The sequence below is a fragment of the Rhinolophus sinicus genome, linkage group LG01 (genome assembly GCF_036562045.2).
Source record: "Rhinolophus sinicus isolate RSC01 linkage group LG01, ASM3656204v1, whole genome shotgun sequence".
Taxonomy (NCBI): Eukaryota; Metazoa; Chordata; class Mammalia; order Chiroptera; family Rhinolophidae; genus Rhinolophus; species Rhinolophus sinicus.
This window is the reverse complement of record NC_133751.1, coordinates 72,165,147-72,182,784: the sequence shown is the minus strand read 5'-3', so window position 1 is coordinate 72,182,784 and position 17,638 is coordinate 72,165,147. Positions and strand designations below refer to the sequence as shown.

At 37.5% G+C, this 17,638-nt stretch overlaps 1 protein-coding gene across 1 annotated transcript in view; it reads right to left on the bottom strand.

Annotated features, from left to right (window-relative positions):
- The window catches only part of MORC1 (MORC family CW-type zinc finger 1), a 114,619-nt gene that overhangs the window by 48,017 nt on the left and 48,964 nt on the right, over positions 1-17,638 (bottom strand). The window contains exon 10 of the mRNA XM_074338653.1: positions 13,033-13,171. Within this exon, the coding sequence (XP_074194754.1) occupies positions 13,033-13,171 (139 nt within the window). The remainder of the gene's footprint in view (positions 1-13,032; positions 13,172-17,638) is intronic.

Below are 17,638 nucleotides of genomic sequence, written 5' to 3'. Positions count from 1 at the left end.
TAAAGGAGTTTTCTTCTGTTCCTGATTTGCTAGAGTTTTGGTTTTTGTTTTGTTTTGTTTTTTAATCAGAAATGGATGTAGTTGCCTGTTTTGTTTTTCAGTTGCTTCTTTTTTTGTCATTTATAGCTTACTGTATTTTTCCTCTTTTTTCTTATGGTATCTTATATGGTATATATTTTTAGTGGTGTCTTATTCATATTCTGAACTGTTTTTCTTTTTCAGTATGATATCGTGTTTAGCTGCTATACTAGCAAATTTCTTAAATTTATCAATATAAGAGTTAGGTTTTCCAGGACTAGCTCTTTGCCAGAGGAAAGGTTGGTGGGAGATTCTAGGCAAATTTCTTTCCTTTTCTTTCTTTCCACAAGTAAAACCTCATCTAAAACACACACACACACACACACACACACACACACACACACACACTTCTTCTGCAAATACGATATTTTTGAGTGCTTTAATGTGCATTCCACACCTTCTACTTCTGTGAAACAAAGCAGACCCCATAAGGTTCCTGTTGCCTCTTGGCTTCTGCAGACAACAGATACAGCTCTTCCATCTCCAGATGTACCCTTCTTCAATAAGTGCATTTGTATTGATTCTTTAAATGTGCTATTGTTGTGCTCTTTCTTCCATATCTCTCCCTTTCCTCTTGTTGAGTTCCTGCATTATCTTCACTGCTTTGAGCAGCTTTGAGCCATATTTTAATATGTATCTCATAGTCTGACTGAAATTTGAGTTAAGCTTTTCATTATCTGTTTTCCTTGTTGTTGTTAGAAGACTTCCATGCTAAGCTATATAGCCATATTTACACCAGAATTTCTTATAACGCTTTACCTACTTTTATCATGGCATGTATCACACTGTTTTAGTTATCACTAACACGATGTGTTAACAAGTGTGTCTCTCTCAATAGATTGTGAACTTCCAAACTCATTTTTTATCTATAGTATCTAGCACAATGTTTAGCACTTTATAGGTATGCAATACAATGCTGATGACTGACAGGATAAACAGATGCTCCCAAAACCTAGTGCTCATCTCTTCCACAGTTGAAACACTGCCACAAGTCTATTCAGTATCCATGGTGTGACTATTGCTGCATGACTTCTCAGATATTACCACATCTCTGAGATGCTTTATATTAAATGTCAGTGTATACTGTCTTCCAATGGCTACATCACCTTGGCAGGAGTCATGTTGCCAATATAGCAAACTGGATTGAGCCCAGCTTAGCGACAATATATAATACAGTTAAACTATTTGGTTTTGCATCATTTTTGGTGCTAGCTTAAAGATAATTACTTTTTGCTACATAGTTTCACTGTAATTAGTTTTGATCTGAACCACTAAAAATCACATCACTAGAGTTATGAGTAAATAAAAATTTTTATATTCCACAGATTTTCCTCTCATATTAACTTCAGAGTTGTTTCTACAGAAGAACTTCAGACATTATAGAAAAGCATAGCAAAAATGTCTCAACTCCATTTTAAGCAGAAAAACATCAAAAATGATGGTCAAATAAGACACATTAAGGCAATATAGCAAACAATACCTAACACTGAAATGACCTCCAAAAATAATGTTTCCAGGGAAAGGCAAAATTCACTCGTAACTGGAAGAACACAGTAATAGATAAGGAAAGAAGCATTCAAAGATAACTGCACTGAAAACCTTTCTCCCCTTTAGTCCGATATCCAGAAAGTTTAACTACAGTCACTGAATGATTTCACCATATTTACAGTAAACGTACACTATATCCTTAAGACTATTGGGGTCCTATTCTCCTACCACTCTGAAGCCTGTTCATCTTTTTCCTTAATTTATCATATATTTTCCTGCACCTTGTAACTCCAGGGATTGTTCAAGTTAAGTCAACACCATTCTTTCTATATCTTAAAAATTATCTGAAATTCTTTTACTTCCCTATAACTCATAGTTTTAATTCTCAGCATTATTAACAGTGCTTTCCATAGCCATTGAAACTTCTATTCCCTCAGTTCCTCTCTTTTCTCTCAATTCATCATATCCCCTCTTGGCTTCCCTTCCATTCCCAATTCTGCATGAGAAAAAAAATAGTTCATCACTTCAGCTATGCGTTGCCACACCCATCCTAATAATCCCCAGCCTCAGATCAATCAGATCATGGATCATTTTCCCTCTTTGCTTAGAAATTTCAGTCTGCTAAAATTTGCATAACTGTTGAATCCACACCATAAAATATTCATGGTTCTCATCCTCTTATGAACATTGTCTTACTTGTCCCTAGTTACCTTCTGTCCCCCTCCTCACAAAGGTTGCCCCAAATCTTCATTATGCCCTGTAAACAAAGCCTGCCTACTTCCTTGTCAGCAGATGATCCTGACTCTTCTTTAAAGACAAAATTAGGTTATTAGGTATGTGTGAACACCTCTAATTTCTCTCCCAAAATCTCAGAGGGAAGAAATATATCCACCCTCTTACCCTAACTTAAACTCTCCACCTGAGCCCTAGTAATCCTTCCTTCCTGTCTTTGCTACAGTCTCTCTATACCAATCAGGCCTCATCTCTGATGTGAACTTTTCCCATTTTCACTGGTTCCTTTCTCTCAGTCCAGAAACATTGCCAAATCTCTCCCAACCACAAATCTACCTCAACCATAACTACCCTTCCAGTTTCAACCCTATTTTCTCTGTCCATTCAGTAAAAATTTCCTAAATAGCTTATTATGCATAGCTCCCATTTCTTTACTTTTCATTGACTCCTCAACCCACCTGGCTTACTTTCTAAAACTTATCCTTTACCAGAGTGTGTGTGTGTGTGTGTGGGGGGGGATGGTAGATGAGGTAAAAGGGATCAAATATATGGTGATGGAAGGATAAGTGACTCTGGGTAGTGAACACACAATGTGATATATAGAATATAGATGATGTATTACAGAATTGTACACCTGAAACCAATGTAACTTTACTAACAATTGTCACCTCAATAAACTTTAATTAAAAAAAAAACACACCTTATCTTGCTGATCTGAGAAATAGCCTTTAAGTTGTAAAAACCAATGCATCAAGACAATGAGAAAACAAGTCACAAACTGGGAGAAAATATTTGCAGAAGAAACATCTGATAAAAGACTGTTATCCAAAATGTACAAAACTCAACAATAAAAGACATAGATTAAAAATGGAACAAAATATATATGTATCCTTATGTTCATTGCAGCATTATTCACAATGGCCAAGATGTGGAAACAACCCAACTGTCCTTCAACAGATGATTGGATACAGAAGATTTGGTACATATGTACAATGGAATACTACTCAGTCCTAAAAGAAAAGGTGAAATACTGCCATTTCCAACAACATAAATGGATCTTGAGAGTATTATGCTAAGTGAAAATAAGTCAGACAGAAAAGGACAAGAATCATGTGATTTCACTCATATGTAGCATATGAACAAAAAGCAACAAATGAAAAAAAAAACGAACAACAAAAAACTAAATTCATAGATACAGACAATAGAATAATGGCTATTAGAAGGGAAAGGAGGTTGGGGGAGGATGAAGAGGGTAAAGGGGGTCAAATACAGGTAACAGAAGGAGACTAACTTTGAGTGGTGTGCACACAATAGAGTACACAATTGTATACCTGAAATTTATATAATGTTATTAACAAACATTACCTCAATAAATTTAATAATTTTTTAAATAGGTCAATGACCTTAACAAACACCTCACCAAAGAAGACACAGATGGCAATTAAGCATATTAAAACACGCTCCACATCATATATCATCAGAGAAATATAAATTAAAATAATAATAAGATACTACTGCACATCTATTAGAACAGCCAAAATCCAGAACACTGACAACACCCAATGCTGGCGAGGATGTGGAGCAACAGGTAGTCTCATTCATCACTGGTAGGAATGCAAATGATACAGCCACTTTGGAAAACAGTTTGGCAGTTTCTTACAATGCTAAAAATACTCTTATCATATGATCCATCAAAGTGCTCCATGATATTTACCCAAAGGAGGTGAAAATGTATGTCCACACAAAAACCTGCACATGGATGTTTACAGCAGCTTTATTCATAATTGCCCTAACTTGAAAGTAACCAAGTCCTTCAGTCAGTGAATGGATAAATAAATTGTGGTACATCCGGACAATGGAATATTATTCAACGACAGAAAGAAATGAACTATCAAGCCATGGAAAGGCATGTAGGAACCAGAAATGCATATTACTAAGTGAAAGAAGTCAATCTGAAAAGTCTATGCATTGTATGACTCCAACTATACAACATTCCGAAAAAGGCAAAACTATGCAGCCGGTTAAAAGGTCACTGGGTGGCAGGGGTTGACAGAGGAGAGAAGAACAGAGCACAGAGGAAGGATTTTTAGAACAGTGAAAATATGCTATATGATACTATAATGATTGATACATGTCATTACAAGTTTATCTAAACCCATAGAACATACAACACCAATGGTGAACCATAAGTAAACTACGAGCTTTGAGGATTATGATGTGTCAATGTAGGTTCATCAGTTATAACAAATGTATCACTCTGATGAGGGATGTTGACAATGGGGAAGGCTATGCATGTGTTGGGGCAGGGAGCATATGGGGAATTTCTGTCTCTTCCTCTTAATTTTGCTGTGAACCTAAAACTACTCTAAAAAATAATGTCTTAAACAAACAAACAAAAACAATGGACTTAGTACAATGCCTAGATCATAACAGATACAGAATTAAAGGGAAAGTATCAAAGCAAAACATTAAAAAAGTAAGATTAGGAGAAAATTTTCTAAAGCATTAAGACAAATAGGATACTTCAGTTTTATCTATTGTAACATTTGTGGAAACAGGCATACACATATAATTAGTGAACTAAAATAAATTGGCACATGTTATGTGTACTAAATGAAGTTGACTTTAATGAAAAATGTTACAAGTTCTTCTAAAAGTTTTCCCAGCTAAATTAATTTGAGACACATATTTCCACGAACAGACACCTTTCTACTAATAGGTAGATAAAGATTTTCAGCATTGGTTATGGAATTGGCCTATAATTTTTAAATGTATTTTAAAAAATCACATATATGCTTTTCTATTTGAGGAATACATTTTTACGCCTTTGATTGCACTTTTTGTAAAACAGAAATCTACATAACACAGCCAATCTGCTTCAAATTCTGTCTCAGTTACTTAATGAGTATTTGCTTACTAATAACAGTATCTGTTTTATCATCACCATTATCTTTATAGATCTGTTGTCAGATGGCATAGTATGCAAGTGGCAGATAATCCACAAAGCAAATGAAGCTTAAGCCTCAGGACCCCTCCCTTACACAGGTTCCTTCCATGGTCCTGTCCCTAACCTCACATTTATAATTTTGCATTTTCTTTTTTGAAAGGGGTCCCTTCAAAACTATATAAGCTTCAGGCTCCAAAACAAAAGAAAACAAAACAAAAACTAGATACATCCTTGTTCAGAGCATTTTAAATAAATCTTAGTTGTTTACAAATGCCAGGAATTATTACTGGTGGTCTTGGCTAGAAGACCTTCTTGAAGAGTCTCTGAATAGAGGAAGGCTGATTCTAGACTGTTGTACAGCAAAGGTCATGGACAAACATCAGTTAGTTCTCTAGGACTGGATCAGAACCCCTAGGTATGTTAAGAGAGCCCCTCCAGCACCACCCTCTGCTCAAAGGCTGAACCTGGTCAGGCAAGACTGACTGAAGGAACAGGAGGGCTAAGGAACATGCTGGTAAATGACTAGGTGGAAAACAACTCAAATGAGATTTAGGTTTGAATTTTACTTGAGCCTACAGGAGTCAGGACAGTAAGGAACCAGATTCAGATCAAGAATATGATCAGGAGACAAAGCTTTAACAAGGTTAAGTCAGGGGGCACGAATGATGGGGTTTGAATTCAAAATCAGAATGACCAACAAGTACAGTTCGTTAACTGAATTCAAAATGCAAGGTTGGATCCTGAGTGAGAGGGGAGATAAAGTCAAACAAGATGAGAAGCAGGATTCAAGCTCAGAGGGGAGGACTCAGGAGTGCTGGGCTCAGAGGCACAGGGTTCCTTTCGAAGGGACCAGCAAGAAGCCTGCTTTGGAAGGAAGCCAAATACCTGTGGCTTATTCTGAACAGAGTCAGAGAACAGGCCCTGAGGTGTATCCGGGACACCAGGCAGCCTCTGATTGCTCCTGATTAGCATGCACACTCATTGAGAAACGGTTGTATATACAGTTCAAGTGCTTAAGGAAATTTTATAGGGCAGAGATCAAATAGGCATATTTTCATTGAAACCAAAATTAGTATTCCTTCCAGTGAAAGTCATTTCAGGCAATACACCTGAATCTCTACTTCTTTCTCTATCTCTGTCAATGGAATAGAAATGACGGATAGACATGCAAACAGAGGGATGTCATGTGGCAAAACTGCTCAGCACTGTCAAAGCCACTTCTGTCCTTGGAGTCAGGATGAGTTTCTCTGGACTCACATCCCTATTGGCTCTCAGTGGCAGCATGTGGTCACTTCTGTGAAACCCAGGAACAGACAATTGATGGTATTCCTTGATCTCAATCTCCAGGACAGAATAGGGTGACTTCTGAAGCCAGTAGCAAGCATTATCCTGGTCTCCCCTCCCATAATGCCCTGAATCCAGGCTGTCCTGGTGTCCCTCTAACTGCTGGTAGTATCCCAGTTTGTTCAATAAACTGAATGCTGTTCTGTCAGGCAGTATGACATCAGCTCTTCAGGAAAGAATGAAAAAGAAAACAATCTGGACAGGCGTTTCAAGTTGAGAAGCTAAACAGTTTCTGTTAGATACCTACTGTGCCCAGCAGTGAACCAGGGGTTATGGTGGAGGTACAGAAGAAAAAGAACATATGACACTTGCTTTCAAGGAACTTCTAAATTAGTTTATCATGAGCAATTCATTTAATGTCACATTTGCTATGCTGTGAACACAGGGCCCAAAAGTGCGACTATATTATGCATTATCCCTTTTGAAAAAGCAATGCATCACCATAGAGAAATGAGATCTTTGTAGCAAGAGTAATAAAGTAAAATATTTCAACTATAGTGACTATAATAGCCTCTTGTTAGACAAGGGTCTTTAGACATCATAAATTTTAGGCTATGGCAGTTATGTAAGGAGGCGAAAAAGTACTCTTGACGGATAAAAGTATTTTCTAAGGCATCTGTCTCTATATTATACAGACTTGAAATTTCAGCATCCAACACCATAATGAGACGTTAAAAAGATTACATTCTAAATGGGAAAATGTGTCCACATTCTTCATTACAAAGTTGTACTCAGATACGCCATTTCAATTTGAAAAACACAGCTAAAAGTTCAGCAAGCCTTCTCCGCTCCATATTTACTGCTAAAACAACCAATGTGGGACTTATCAGATTAAACTATTTCATTTTTTGTGTCCGTGTGTGTACTGCGAAAGAATAGAAAGCTACTGCTGGAGTTCCATTTCAACAGGCATGGAATTTTACAGTCTATTCATTTGATGCAAAGACTATGACCATGACAAATGCGGTCTCTACTCCCATCCAAATGCAACACTTTATTTTGACCAAGTATAAAAACATTTTGGTCTCCAATAACATATGCAGACGGTTTTAAGTGTAACCTATTTATTGTCAACCAATCTAAGTAGAGGAAAAATGTTATTTTTGTACCTCTTTGTAAAGAATTCAGCCTCAATTAAATTCCTTCGATCCTTCACTCTTGCTTGGGAAGCACCTACTGCGTGATAGGTCCAGGTCTAACTGTTGTTTGGGAATGCAAAGATGAATAAAAATGGTCCCTTCTTTCTAAAAGCTCACAGTCTAACAAAAGAGACAGATCAGATACACATGTAACTGTTAATACCAGGTAAAAAGTAAAACATGCGCTAAGAAAGACACACGTCAAGGACACAGGCAACTGGAGAGAAGGAGGTATTCTTATAGTAGGGAAATGAGAGAAGACTTTATATAGAAACGACATTAGTTTGGGACCTTAAAGGACTACGGGAGGGCAGAGGCCACTTCAGACAAAATGGCAGGAACAACGGCAGAGCAGTGTGGAAGCAGAGAACATTCATAAGGAATTGGGAGCAGCTCAGGAGAGAACCCTGCAGAAGGGAAGACACTAATGCCAGCAACGTAACTGTCAGGTGAGAAAGAGCCTGGTTTTACTGTAGGATAAGAAATTAATATCAATCCAAAAAGATTAACCCAGAAAGACCTAGAGAATACATGAGCAATACAGCACATTTGCACTAACATTGATTATATAAACATTACATATGTACAAATGGCTAAATGTAGAGTAGGCTTCACTCAGGGAATCAAGTTATCATCTGTCTTGTAATACTTGAGAGCATCAAGTGGATTTAAAGTGACACCACACACACACACAAAAAAAAACCCTGAATGAAAGGTATCCAAAACTATATTTCTTGTGCTTGATTATGACATATTCATGAAGGTAGAAGAGAATCTAAACTGAGTTAAAACTAAGAAAGGGGAAAAACTGAGGACTTTGCAGTCCTCAAATACAGAGGAACGGAATTTGTAATTTTATGGTTTTAAAATTGTCGTCTAGGTTTACTGAAGAACAGAATAACAATTATCCAGATAATAGGCCAACGAGTAGCTGAGCAATTGGAGTGACACAATGAAAACGAAAATGGCCAGCAGGTGGCACTTGTCACTCGATATAGAAAACAGAAGGTAATGAATGAGCTGGAACGCGCAGTCAGAACAGATTACTCATTCATCTATTCAGAAAGGAGAAAGTGGAATGGTCTGTTTCAGAAGCACAAGCTGTAAAGAGGATCTTGGCTTGTCGCCACAGCTTACCAATTACATCTTGAATTTGAGCTCTCCTCTTAGGCTTATTAGTGAAAACTTACGTATTTCCCTTAACAAATAAGTCTTGCAATATATCAGCTTGTTGCCTTTACAAATGTTCTCATATCCTTTTTGTCTGTATTTATCCTGTGAGATTATGAGCAAATATGTGCTGGAATTAGGCAAAAAGGAGACAAATTCCAACTTTACCATTTAAAGATGTGTGACTTGATTCAAGTTATTTAACTTCTTTGAACTTCACACTTCCCTCTGTTGTTGTAATTGATGGAACTAGCTGGAATGTGGTGGGGATTAAATAGGATACCATCTGTGAAAATGACAGCTCTGGATCAAGCTACTTCATTTTCTCCTAGAGAACCAGATCTACTCATTGGAATACCTCTTTTACCAGAACGGTTTTCTGACTCACTGTGAGTATTCTCTCACTAGGGTGTCTTATGGGTGGTGCGCCTAGAAATTAGACTTAGTCATTCTACATACCAGTAAGGTGGATGAGGGGTGGAGAAGAGGCTGTAGCTGCTGATTTCTGGTACTAGTACCGTAATGCTACCTTTCCTACCATTATTCTCTCCCTTCTGGTTGTCAGTGGCACAAAACCCTGAACCACTGAATCTAAGATCCAGAAAGGTCTTTGATTTACCTAGTCAACCCTTCGTTTTTCAGATCAGTATGCTTTCTGCCATTAAAGGTGAAATGCAAGAGAGTAATAAATGGGGTGTGCAGATTTAGGTCATTTTTATATTTGCTTCCCAGGTCTGATCAATAGATACGTGGCCATTGTTAGTGAGAAGCAGGGAGAAAACAGGAAACGGGCAAACCATAATTACCTGGCATGCATCTTATTACTTCCTGATATTGAGAAAATGGGCACCACAAATAGACATCGGGAATCATGGCAATACCTTAGCCAGTTCTTGATTTTTCAGTGAATCATGTCTACATGGAACCTGAATGGCACCGATGCCCTGTTTTTTCGGCTTTCTCATCCTTGCCTGTGTCATAGTCTAACAGCACTCTTCTAAAAGGCAGTCAGAAAGAGAGTAAATTCACATTGAACATTGAATGGTTTTGAGTCTTCTTTCTGGCCTCAGGCAGCTATCACCAAAATAATTTTTGAATACTTTCATGGATTATTTTTGTGAAAGGGAAACTTCCAAGATATTCTTTTCAGTAATTAACATATTTTATAATGCGTTACATAGTTTTTAAAATGACAGATATGTCACACAAATGCTGGGTTTATTTTTAAAAATACATGTTTAGCATGTAATTTAAAAGATTGTTTCCATGAAGAAAAAAGCCTGTGTTCATCTCCAAATCTTCCTTTATAATGTTCTTCTCATCTGGAATGCCCTGTCCATTACCTCTATTTACCCTAAAGAGACTTTAAATTACAAGTTAAGGGCCACATCCTCTATGAAATATCTTTTGACTGAAGCAGCCCTCATTATCTCATTATCTTCTCAGTAGAAGTAATGAACGTCTATTGTAGTTTCAGTTATGTTCAGACAAGTTTTAAACTAGTATTGTCTTATAGTGATTGCTAATTTAAAAAATAGCTGTTAGACTTGGTCCACAAAGAGATTGTATATTATCTGAGGGCATGGCTATTTATTGATTAAATAACTGTGTATTGAGTATCTACTACACGTCAGGCAGTTTTAGGTAATATAGATTCAGAGTAAACAGAACCAAGAATATCCATGCACTCAAGGAGCTTACATTCTTGCACTAGTTACTCTGTATTCCCCACAATGTCTAGCGTGGGACAGATCCAAGGGTACGTATGTGCTCAATGACAACCTCAAAATTAACTGGGTGCCCGTGGCTGGGTGAACCCTAACCAAAATTTTCCTTGACTACCACAAAAACAGAGTCAGTTAAGGGCAGTGAGTGCTGGGAGTGTGTTAAAGATGCTAGGATTATTTTCACAAAAGGGGGCGGCTGAGGAGGATGGTGAAGAGCCTATGTCCTTTGAACTGGTGGGAGTAAGTTACTATTTAAGTACTGTTAAACATCTTTGTTTATATTTGAAACAGACTGGCTCAACTTTTTATGAAAAAATCAACTACAGAGAAAGAAAGAATAAGCAGAACGGATGGCGCAAATCTGTTTATCAGTTACCACTACAATCTTTCCCTTGATAATGAATAAAACATCCAATCCTAAACAAACAAAAAGGCAATTAAAACTTCATGATTGGCACTATTACTTCCAAGGATCAGCTCTGACCTTTACAGGAAACACAAAATATCTAGAGACTGCAACAAAGATAAAATCAATTCTGAGTGTGCTGAATGCCTTCATGAAGCTACAAGGAGTGGTAAACAAAACAAGAAACAGAACAAATTAAGATATTCCACATTGGAAAGATCTGACTTCACCTATTTAAGAAAATAACCGCAGGCTACGATACCTTTACTTTGTCGAAGAAAAAACATCCAGCCTAAGAGAAAGTTTGTGTGCTTATTTGAGCCAAACTGATGAAAATTGCTGGGAAGCAAAATCTCATCAGACTGAGAAAATGCTCCGCAAAATGGTGGTTTTATATGTAGCTTATTTTATATGTAGAATCAAAGGAGGAGGCTTAATCTACCATTGGTGGTAGATTAAGAGGGTGGGAGATAGCAAAAAAGCAAAGGGGGGGGGAATCTCTGGGATTGGATCAAAGTAAAGGTACTTATTTTACATAGGTGGAGAGAAAGGTACTTATTTTACATAGGTGAGTACAGGGTAATTAATAGTTCACTTTCTACAGCACACAGAGATGGTAATCAGGGGACAAGAATAATAATGAAGGATTCTATACTTTCCTGCTCTGGTATGGAAAAAAGGGGATACTGACATTCCAAGGGCATGTTATCCTAGATGCAAAAAGACAACAGACAGGCTCAAATAAGGTAAAGATTGACCTTTGTCAAGGAAGGCACAGGCTAAAGATGTGACTTCCTGCCATGGCCCATCTTAGTTGGGAACTTTCATGTTCACGCCATCCTATGTGGTTTCTTTCAGTCTCCTGAGGTTGTCAGATTTAACCTGTGGCCCCTTTTCCGCCCATAACTTCTCAGCTGTTATCAAACCCATGACTACAGGCTCTAAACTTGTAGAAAGTTGAGCCGTTTTTAAGAGATGGGGAATGCTTAGGAGAATGTGTTTCCAAGGTAACGCTCAGGATCTTCCTAAAGAAACCCGAGATGCCAGGCTAAAAGAGGAAGGTCTTTTAGCTGTGATGCCAGGTACTAGCCGATTTGCAAGGAGATCCCTAGCAAGTTGGGAGACAAAAGAAGGGGAAACTGGGGTGGAAAAGAAGTTTATCTTCCGAGAACCTAGGAATACACATAACAATAAGGTGTTAAGCTTGGAGGGTCTTAACTCCCACAAAAGAATTTTCTATTCGAATGAACATTTTATGTTTTGACCACTAGAGAGTATTCACACATTTGGATATATGCTGCTGACGTTTTCAAGTTCTATTTGAGGAAGTTAACAGGCTAGACAATTTAAAAATAATGAATTTGGGTGCTAAATCCATAAAGTAAACAGAGATCTCATGACTAGTTGATCAGAGATTAAAACAATATTTCTGCATGCCACTTTTTCCTTCACTTAAAATTGTCATGGTTACCTACATTTACTGATAATAATGTTTTATTTGTTGAATTCTCTTAACAATTAAATATGACTCTGAATTTCTGTATTAATAGGCTAACATTTTTTAAAGAACATCTCTTTACCTCAAAAACACACACTCAGGGAAGAAGCCTGATGGAAAAAAAAAGAGCCTAACTTTTGGAATTCTACAGACCTGTATCGTGATCTTGCCCATGTGACCTTTGACCTACTGGCTGACCTCTCCTATGTGCTTTGTGTATCTGTAGACTGGAAAAAAATTCACCTATTCCTCACACGCACTGTTGTGTAGATGGACTTAGATATCACATGCATAGTATTTTTTAAGAACTCTCTTCCCTTTCTGGGCCCCTGAAGTACTTGTGCTCATTCTAGAACAGTCCTTAGATGCAAAATTAAAAGAAGATGACAAAATAGGATGCAAAAAAGAGGCTACACATTTGGGAAACCACTTTAGTCAATTTGGACACGTGAAACCAACAGCTCAAGAGTCTGGGCAGATTTTGGAAAGAATTAACAGCTCACCTGTGGCTGTTGTTCTGCTAGTCGATTCTGATACCTTTGGATTGACCATTGAAGTTGCTTATCTTTCTCATTTTTTGATGGTGATCCTCTGTTCATGGTGCCCAGGGGGATGGAAGGTAAGCGTTCTGTCTGATGACAACTTCACAATCAACAAGTACAAGAGACAACATCAGGAAAAATATAAAACTATTTACTGTCTGTTAAAGATTATTTATTTCTGCAAGGACTTACTCTTTATGTCTTGTATCCAAAATTTAAATACAAGAGAAGAGCATTGTCTTGATGCTTTAGGTAATACATGCCCTTATAGCTCCAATTTGCATGGAAAAGAACTTAACAGGGAAAAAATAAATAAATAAAAAACCTCAATGGAAAATGTGAAAGGTGGTATGTATTTCCCAGAATAGGACACTATTCATTATTTACTAATGCTTCACTTATCCTGCATTATCATGAAATGAGGCCCTTGCAAATATGTTTTTGGATCACTGAAGTTTATCTTTGTACTGCCAAACAATTTTTTCCCAAAACATTTGGGATAGAAAACTATATGTCTGTCCAGAATGCACCAAATAATTCTGCCTCTAAAACACATGGACCCTTTGTATGATGACTCACGATTACTGTGAAGATGGGTAAATACTGTTATACGATGTAGTACTCACTGATAGCCTTGGGGGTGCAGTAAAGCCCCTAATCAAATAGCACCCAATGCTGCCACGGTTCCCACTTGCCCCATCCTCCTGTACCCCTCACCCCACCTGCCACTGCAACATCCTGTCAGTGTATCTGTTTCTGGCGGTCAATCAACTTCCCAACCTTACTGATGTGTTGTTTCTAATCACTATGGGTTAATACATGTATTATATCATCAAGTAGAATTGTGTGTAAATAACAATAACAGGCTGTGACTGAGGGCTTCCTTGTTATGGTTACAAAAAATACCAACGAATTTTGAGACATATAGTTTGGAATGTCTGAGGGCTTTTTTTCCCTACGTTTCATTTTGTGGCTATGTTCTGGGAGCTGGGAGTTGAAAAATTCAGATATTATATTGTTCACCTTGGTATCAGGGCTTGACAAGGGCAAAATGTTAAGGTCACTTCTTATAGCCTGCTTAACACAAGTGTTTGTGTTTTTTTTATATAGGTACCAAAAGGAGGGGGAAGGGACAAAATAAGTGTGCATTTGGCTAGGAGAGGGAGGAGGAGGTTGAGAATAGAGAGAGAGAGAGCCTTATCCCATTTGAAACAGAACACTTAATTCCACCCACTTTTGGTATTTGTTGTTATCTTCAAGGAAAGGTGGTAGATAAACAAATCAGGGGACACATACTATATATGTAGCCACCTGCAGTGTTGAGATGAAGACATCTGTGGGGTGGTACCTATATAGGTTTCTATTTTATGTGAGGAAAGAACCCTGTGGCAATATTAAATTTTCTCTTCAGAAAAGAGAAACCACAAATATTTTATTAAAATGCACTCCATTTAGTTGTCTTCAAAGATCTTCGGAAAGAAATTTTAATGTACAATACAATCCATAGATATTTTTTAACATCCTTTTCAAAATTCAGACTTTTTTGGTGCAGTCAAATGATAGGCATCGTTTTTACTCTGCTGGTGATCCTATTTTCAATGCATATAAATACACAGCATGAGTGTAATAAAAGAGAGCTGGTATCTAGTTCTTGGGTACTGTGACAAGTATGTCTAGCCTTCCTCTGTGCTTAAAGTGGAAAATAAAAAGAGCCTTCAGTGGTCTGAAAAAGAATGGCTCCATTTTACCCTGAGTAACCAACCCTGATACCACCATTTGTAAAATGTTGTATTTTGTCACCATACAGTATTAGGCTAGAATTGGGCTTTCCCAAAGGGAAAGGATGCTCTCCGAGAGTGGGTGTGGTAAGATAGAAAGAGGACAAGCTTTGCATAAAATGCTTGGCTTCAACTGGGCAACCGGGCAAGTCATTGGACCTCTCTTCGCCTCACTATTTTCTCCTTTGAGGAGCAGAGAAAGTTCACAGGATTTTTGTAAAGATGAAATGAGATAACACAGGTAATTGCTATGTAGGAGAGAGCTGCTATTACTTTTCCAACCCAAGTTCTGGTGACACACATTGTTTATTCAAATGCTGTTCACTGGCATTAACCCTGATAACAACTGGTAAGAAATTATATTTTCTGTAAATATGTTATAGGTAATCCCACTTTTCACCCCATTACTCTGTCTTTCTATTCATCAAATGTTGCCTAATAAATAACTATACTCCTCATCACTTCAATATACTTTCTTTATGTGATTCTGTCCAAATCCATTAGAAATTATATATATCAAGGTTTTGTCTAGCAATAATTTATTTCATGGCATATTCTCAATGTATGCATGGCCCATCCTACCATATTGAATCAGAGGACTGAGTGAGGTCATCAGATCAATTTCTCTTTCCCGAAAAATCACCGCATCTGCTTGCTGTCAATGATTTCCAGTAAAAGGAGCATCAACTCTTATGTAACTGCCCTAGTAATCAGCCATTTTTCTTTACATATTCCCTAAATCTCTTGTTGTCACTTTAAGCATATTTTTGTTATAATCTTTTCAAAGGAAATAAAATACAGGTGGTCAAAATTATGTCCATATATTTAAAGAATCAAGGACTTAAGAAAATATAAATATAAGAAGACTTTTTGAATTTTAGGTTTTTAAGGTCCTTCAGTTTTTCATCAACATAGCTAAATTTACCTTGCCTGTCCTCACAAGTGGCACTGTTTTGATGTGTAAAAAAGACAGAAGTATGCAGCTTTGAAACTAATTTTACAATGCTCTGTGATGGCCTCACCACTTTTCACGGAAAAGAGGGTGAGAGATAAGGGAAACTGGAGGGGACAGATTCCCAGTTCTACAGGTCTGTCAATGTCTAAGACTGGCCTAAGAAGTCATAGGGATATGGTTAGATCTGTGGCGAGGGGCCTAAAATCTCATGGCTTGTTATCAAGGAGCCCTCCAGTGACCAGGGACTTAGCAGACTAACCTTACATGGGGCTCAGCTGGACCCAGAGAGTTGTAAAAGGTATTATTATTACACCCTAGTCTAAGTGATGGCAAGCTGAGTTAAAAAGAGTTATATCACCTGTCCAAAGTTTTGCATCTAACAGAGTTAGGAGTCAAATCCAGGCAGACTGGCTCCAGTGTCTGAACTCCAACACACTATTCTATGCAATATGAAAAGCTCTTAGCTCACAGTAAGCAATCAAATTATTAACTGTTCTTTTTTTTTTTTTGAGGTTTGGGGGTTTGGGTCAATTTTGTTTACATTTCCAGGCACTGCTCCCTCTACACAGAAATTGAAACAAAACCAAAATATTTCTCACTTTGTTCTCATTTCTCAAGATTGCCATGACTATTCAGATCTTTTATGGTTGCATATAAATTTTAGGATTATATGTTCTATTTCTGAGAAAAATGTCATTGGTAGTTTGATAGGAATTGCGTTGACTCTATATATTTCCTTAGGTAGTAATGACGGAGAAGGGGAGGGGATTAGAAAGCACAAATTGGTAATTACAATATTACCACGGGGATCTGAAAGACATTTTGGGGACTATAATCAATTATGTTGTAAAGATTTTGTAGGGTGTCAGATGCGCACATGACTTATTAGGGAGACCACTTCATGGACGGTGTAGATGCCTGACCACTGCACTGTACACCTGAAGCTGAAGCTGGATAATGTTGTATGTCAACTATAATTTAATATATATATAGTCATGGGATATGGAGTATAGCATAGGGAATAGAGTCAATAGAATTGTAATAGATATATATGATGTCAGAGGGGCAATAGATTGGGGAGAGGGGTTATCAATTTTTGAGGGGTGAAATGTCTATTACATTGTTTTGTACACCTGAAACTAATAAAAAAATTATATTAAACACTTGGATGAAATAATGACATTGACAATGAAATCACTGCATATCAGACTATTCTTAATATTGAAACTAAACCAACAGTTTACTCCTATTTGGAAAATATTTAAGTTCCAAGTTAGGGCTGGAATCAGGTTACGAATCAGAAGACGTTGGCCAGTGGCTTCATAAACAGGTTTCTTAGCCCGCATTTGGGCTCCTGTTTCCACTTCTCTAAAATGAAGAAGTGTGAGTAGATCAGTGTTTTATAAGCCTGCTCCCTGGAGCTCTAAGCTTTTTGCATAGAGTAGGGAACAAAACCGAGAAGTAGATTATCTTTGGCCCCCCAGATCCCCAACCTCAATCAGGACAGTTCTGCATTTATCTAGTTCATATATTTGGGATCTGAAACAAATTTTATTTGAAAAAAAATAAAAGGTTCTTCTGCAAACCGAGAAAGAGAAACTGAAAAACCCCTGAGCCATGTGAAATCTAATGAATGCTTTTTTGTGTTGTTTTTTTTTAAGGAGGGCAGAGCTCAAAGTGGCCCACGCAGGGATCGAACCGGCAACCTTGGTGTTATCAGCACCATGCTCTAACTGAGCTAACTGGTAGCCCCCAAGCAACATGAAATCTAAAAGCCCTATTATCTCTGACATTTTTTCTTAAGTTTCTAAATACCTGGGGACTCCACGTACAA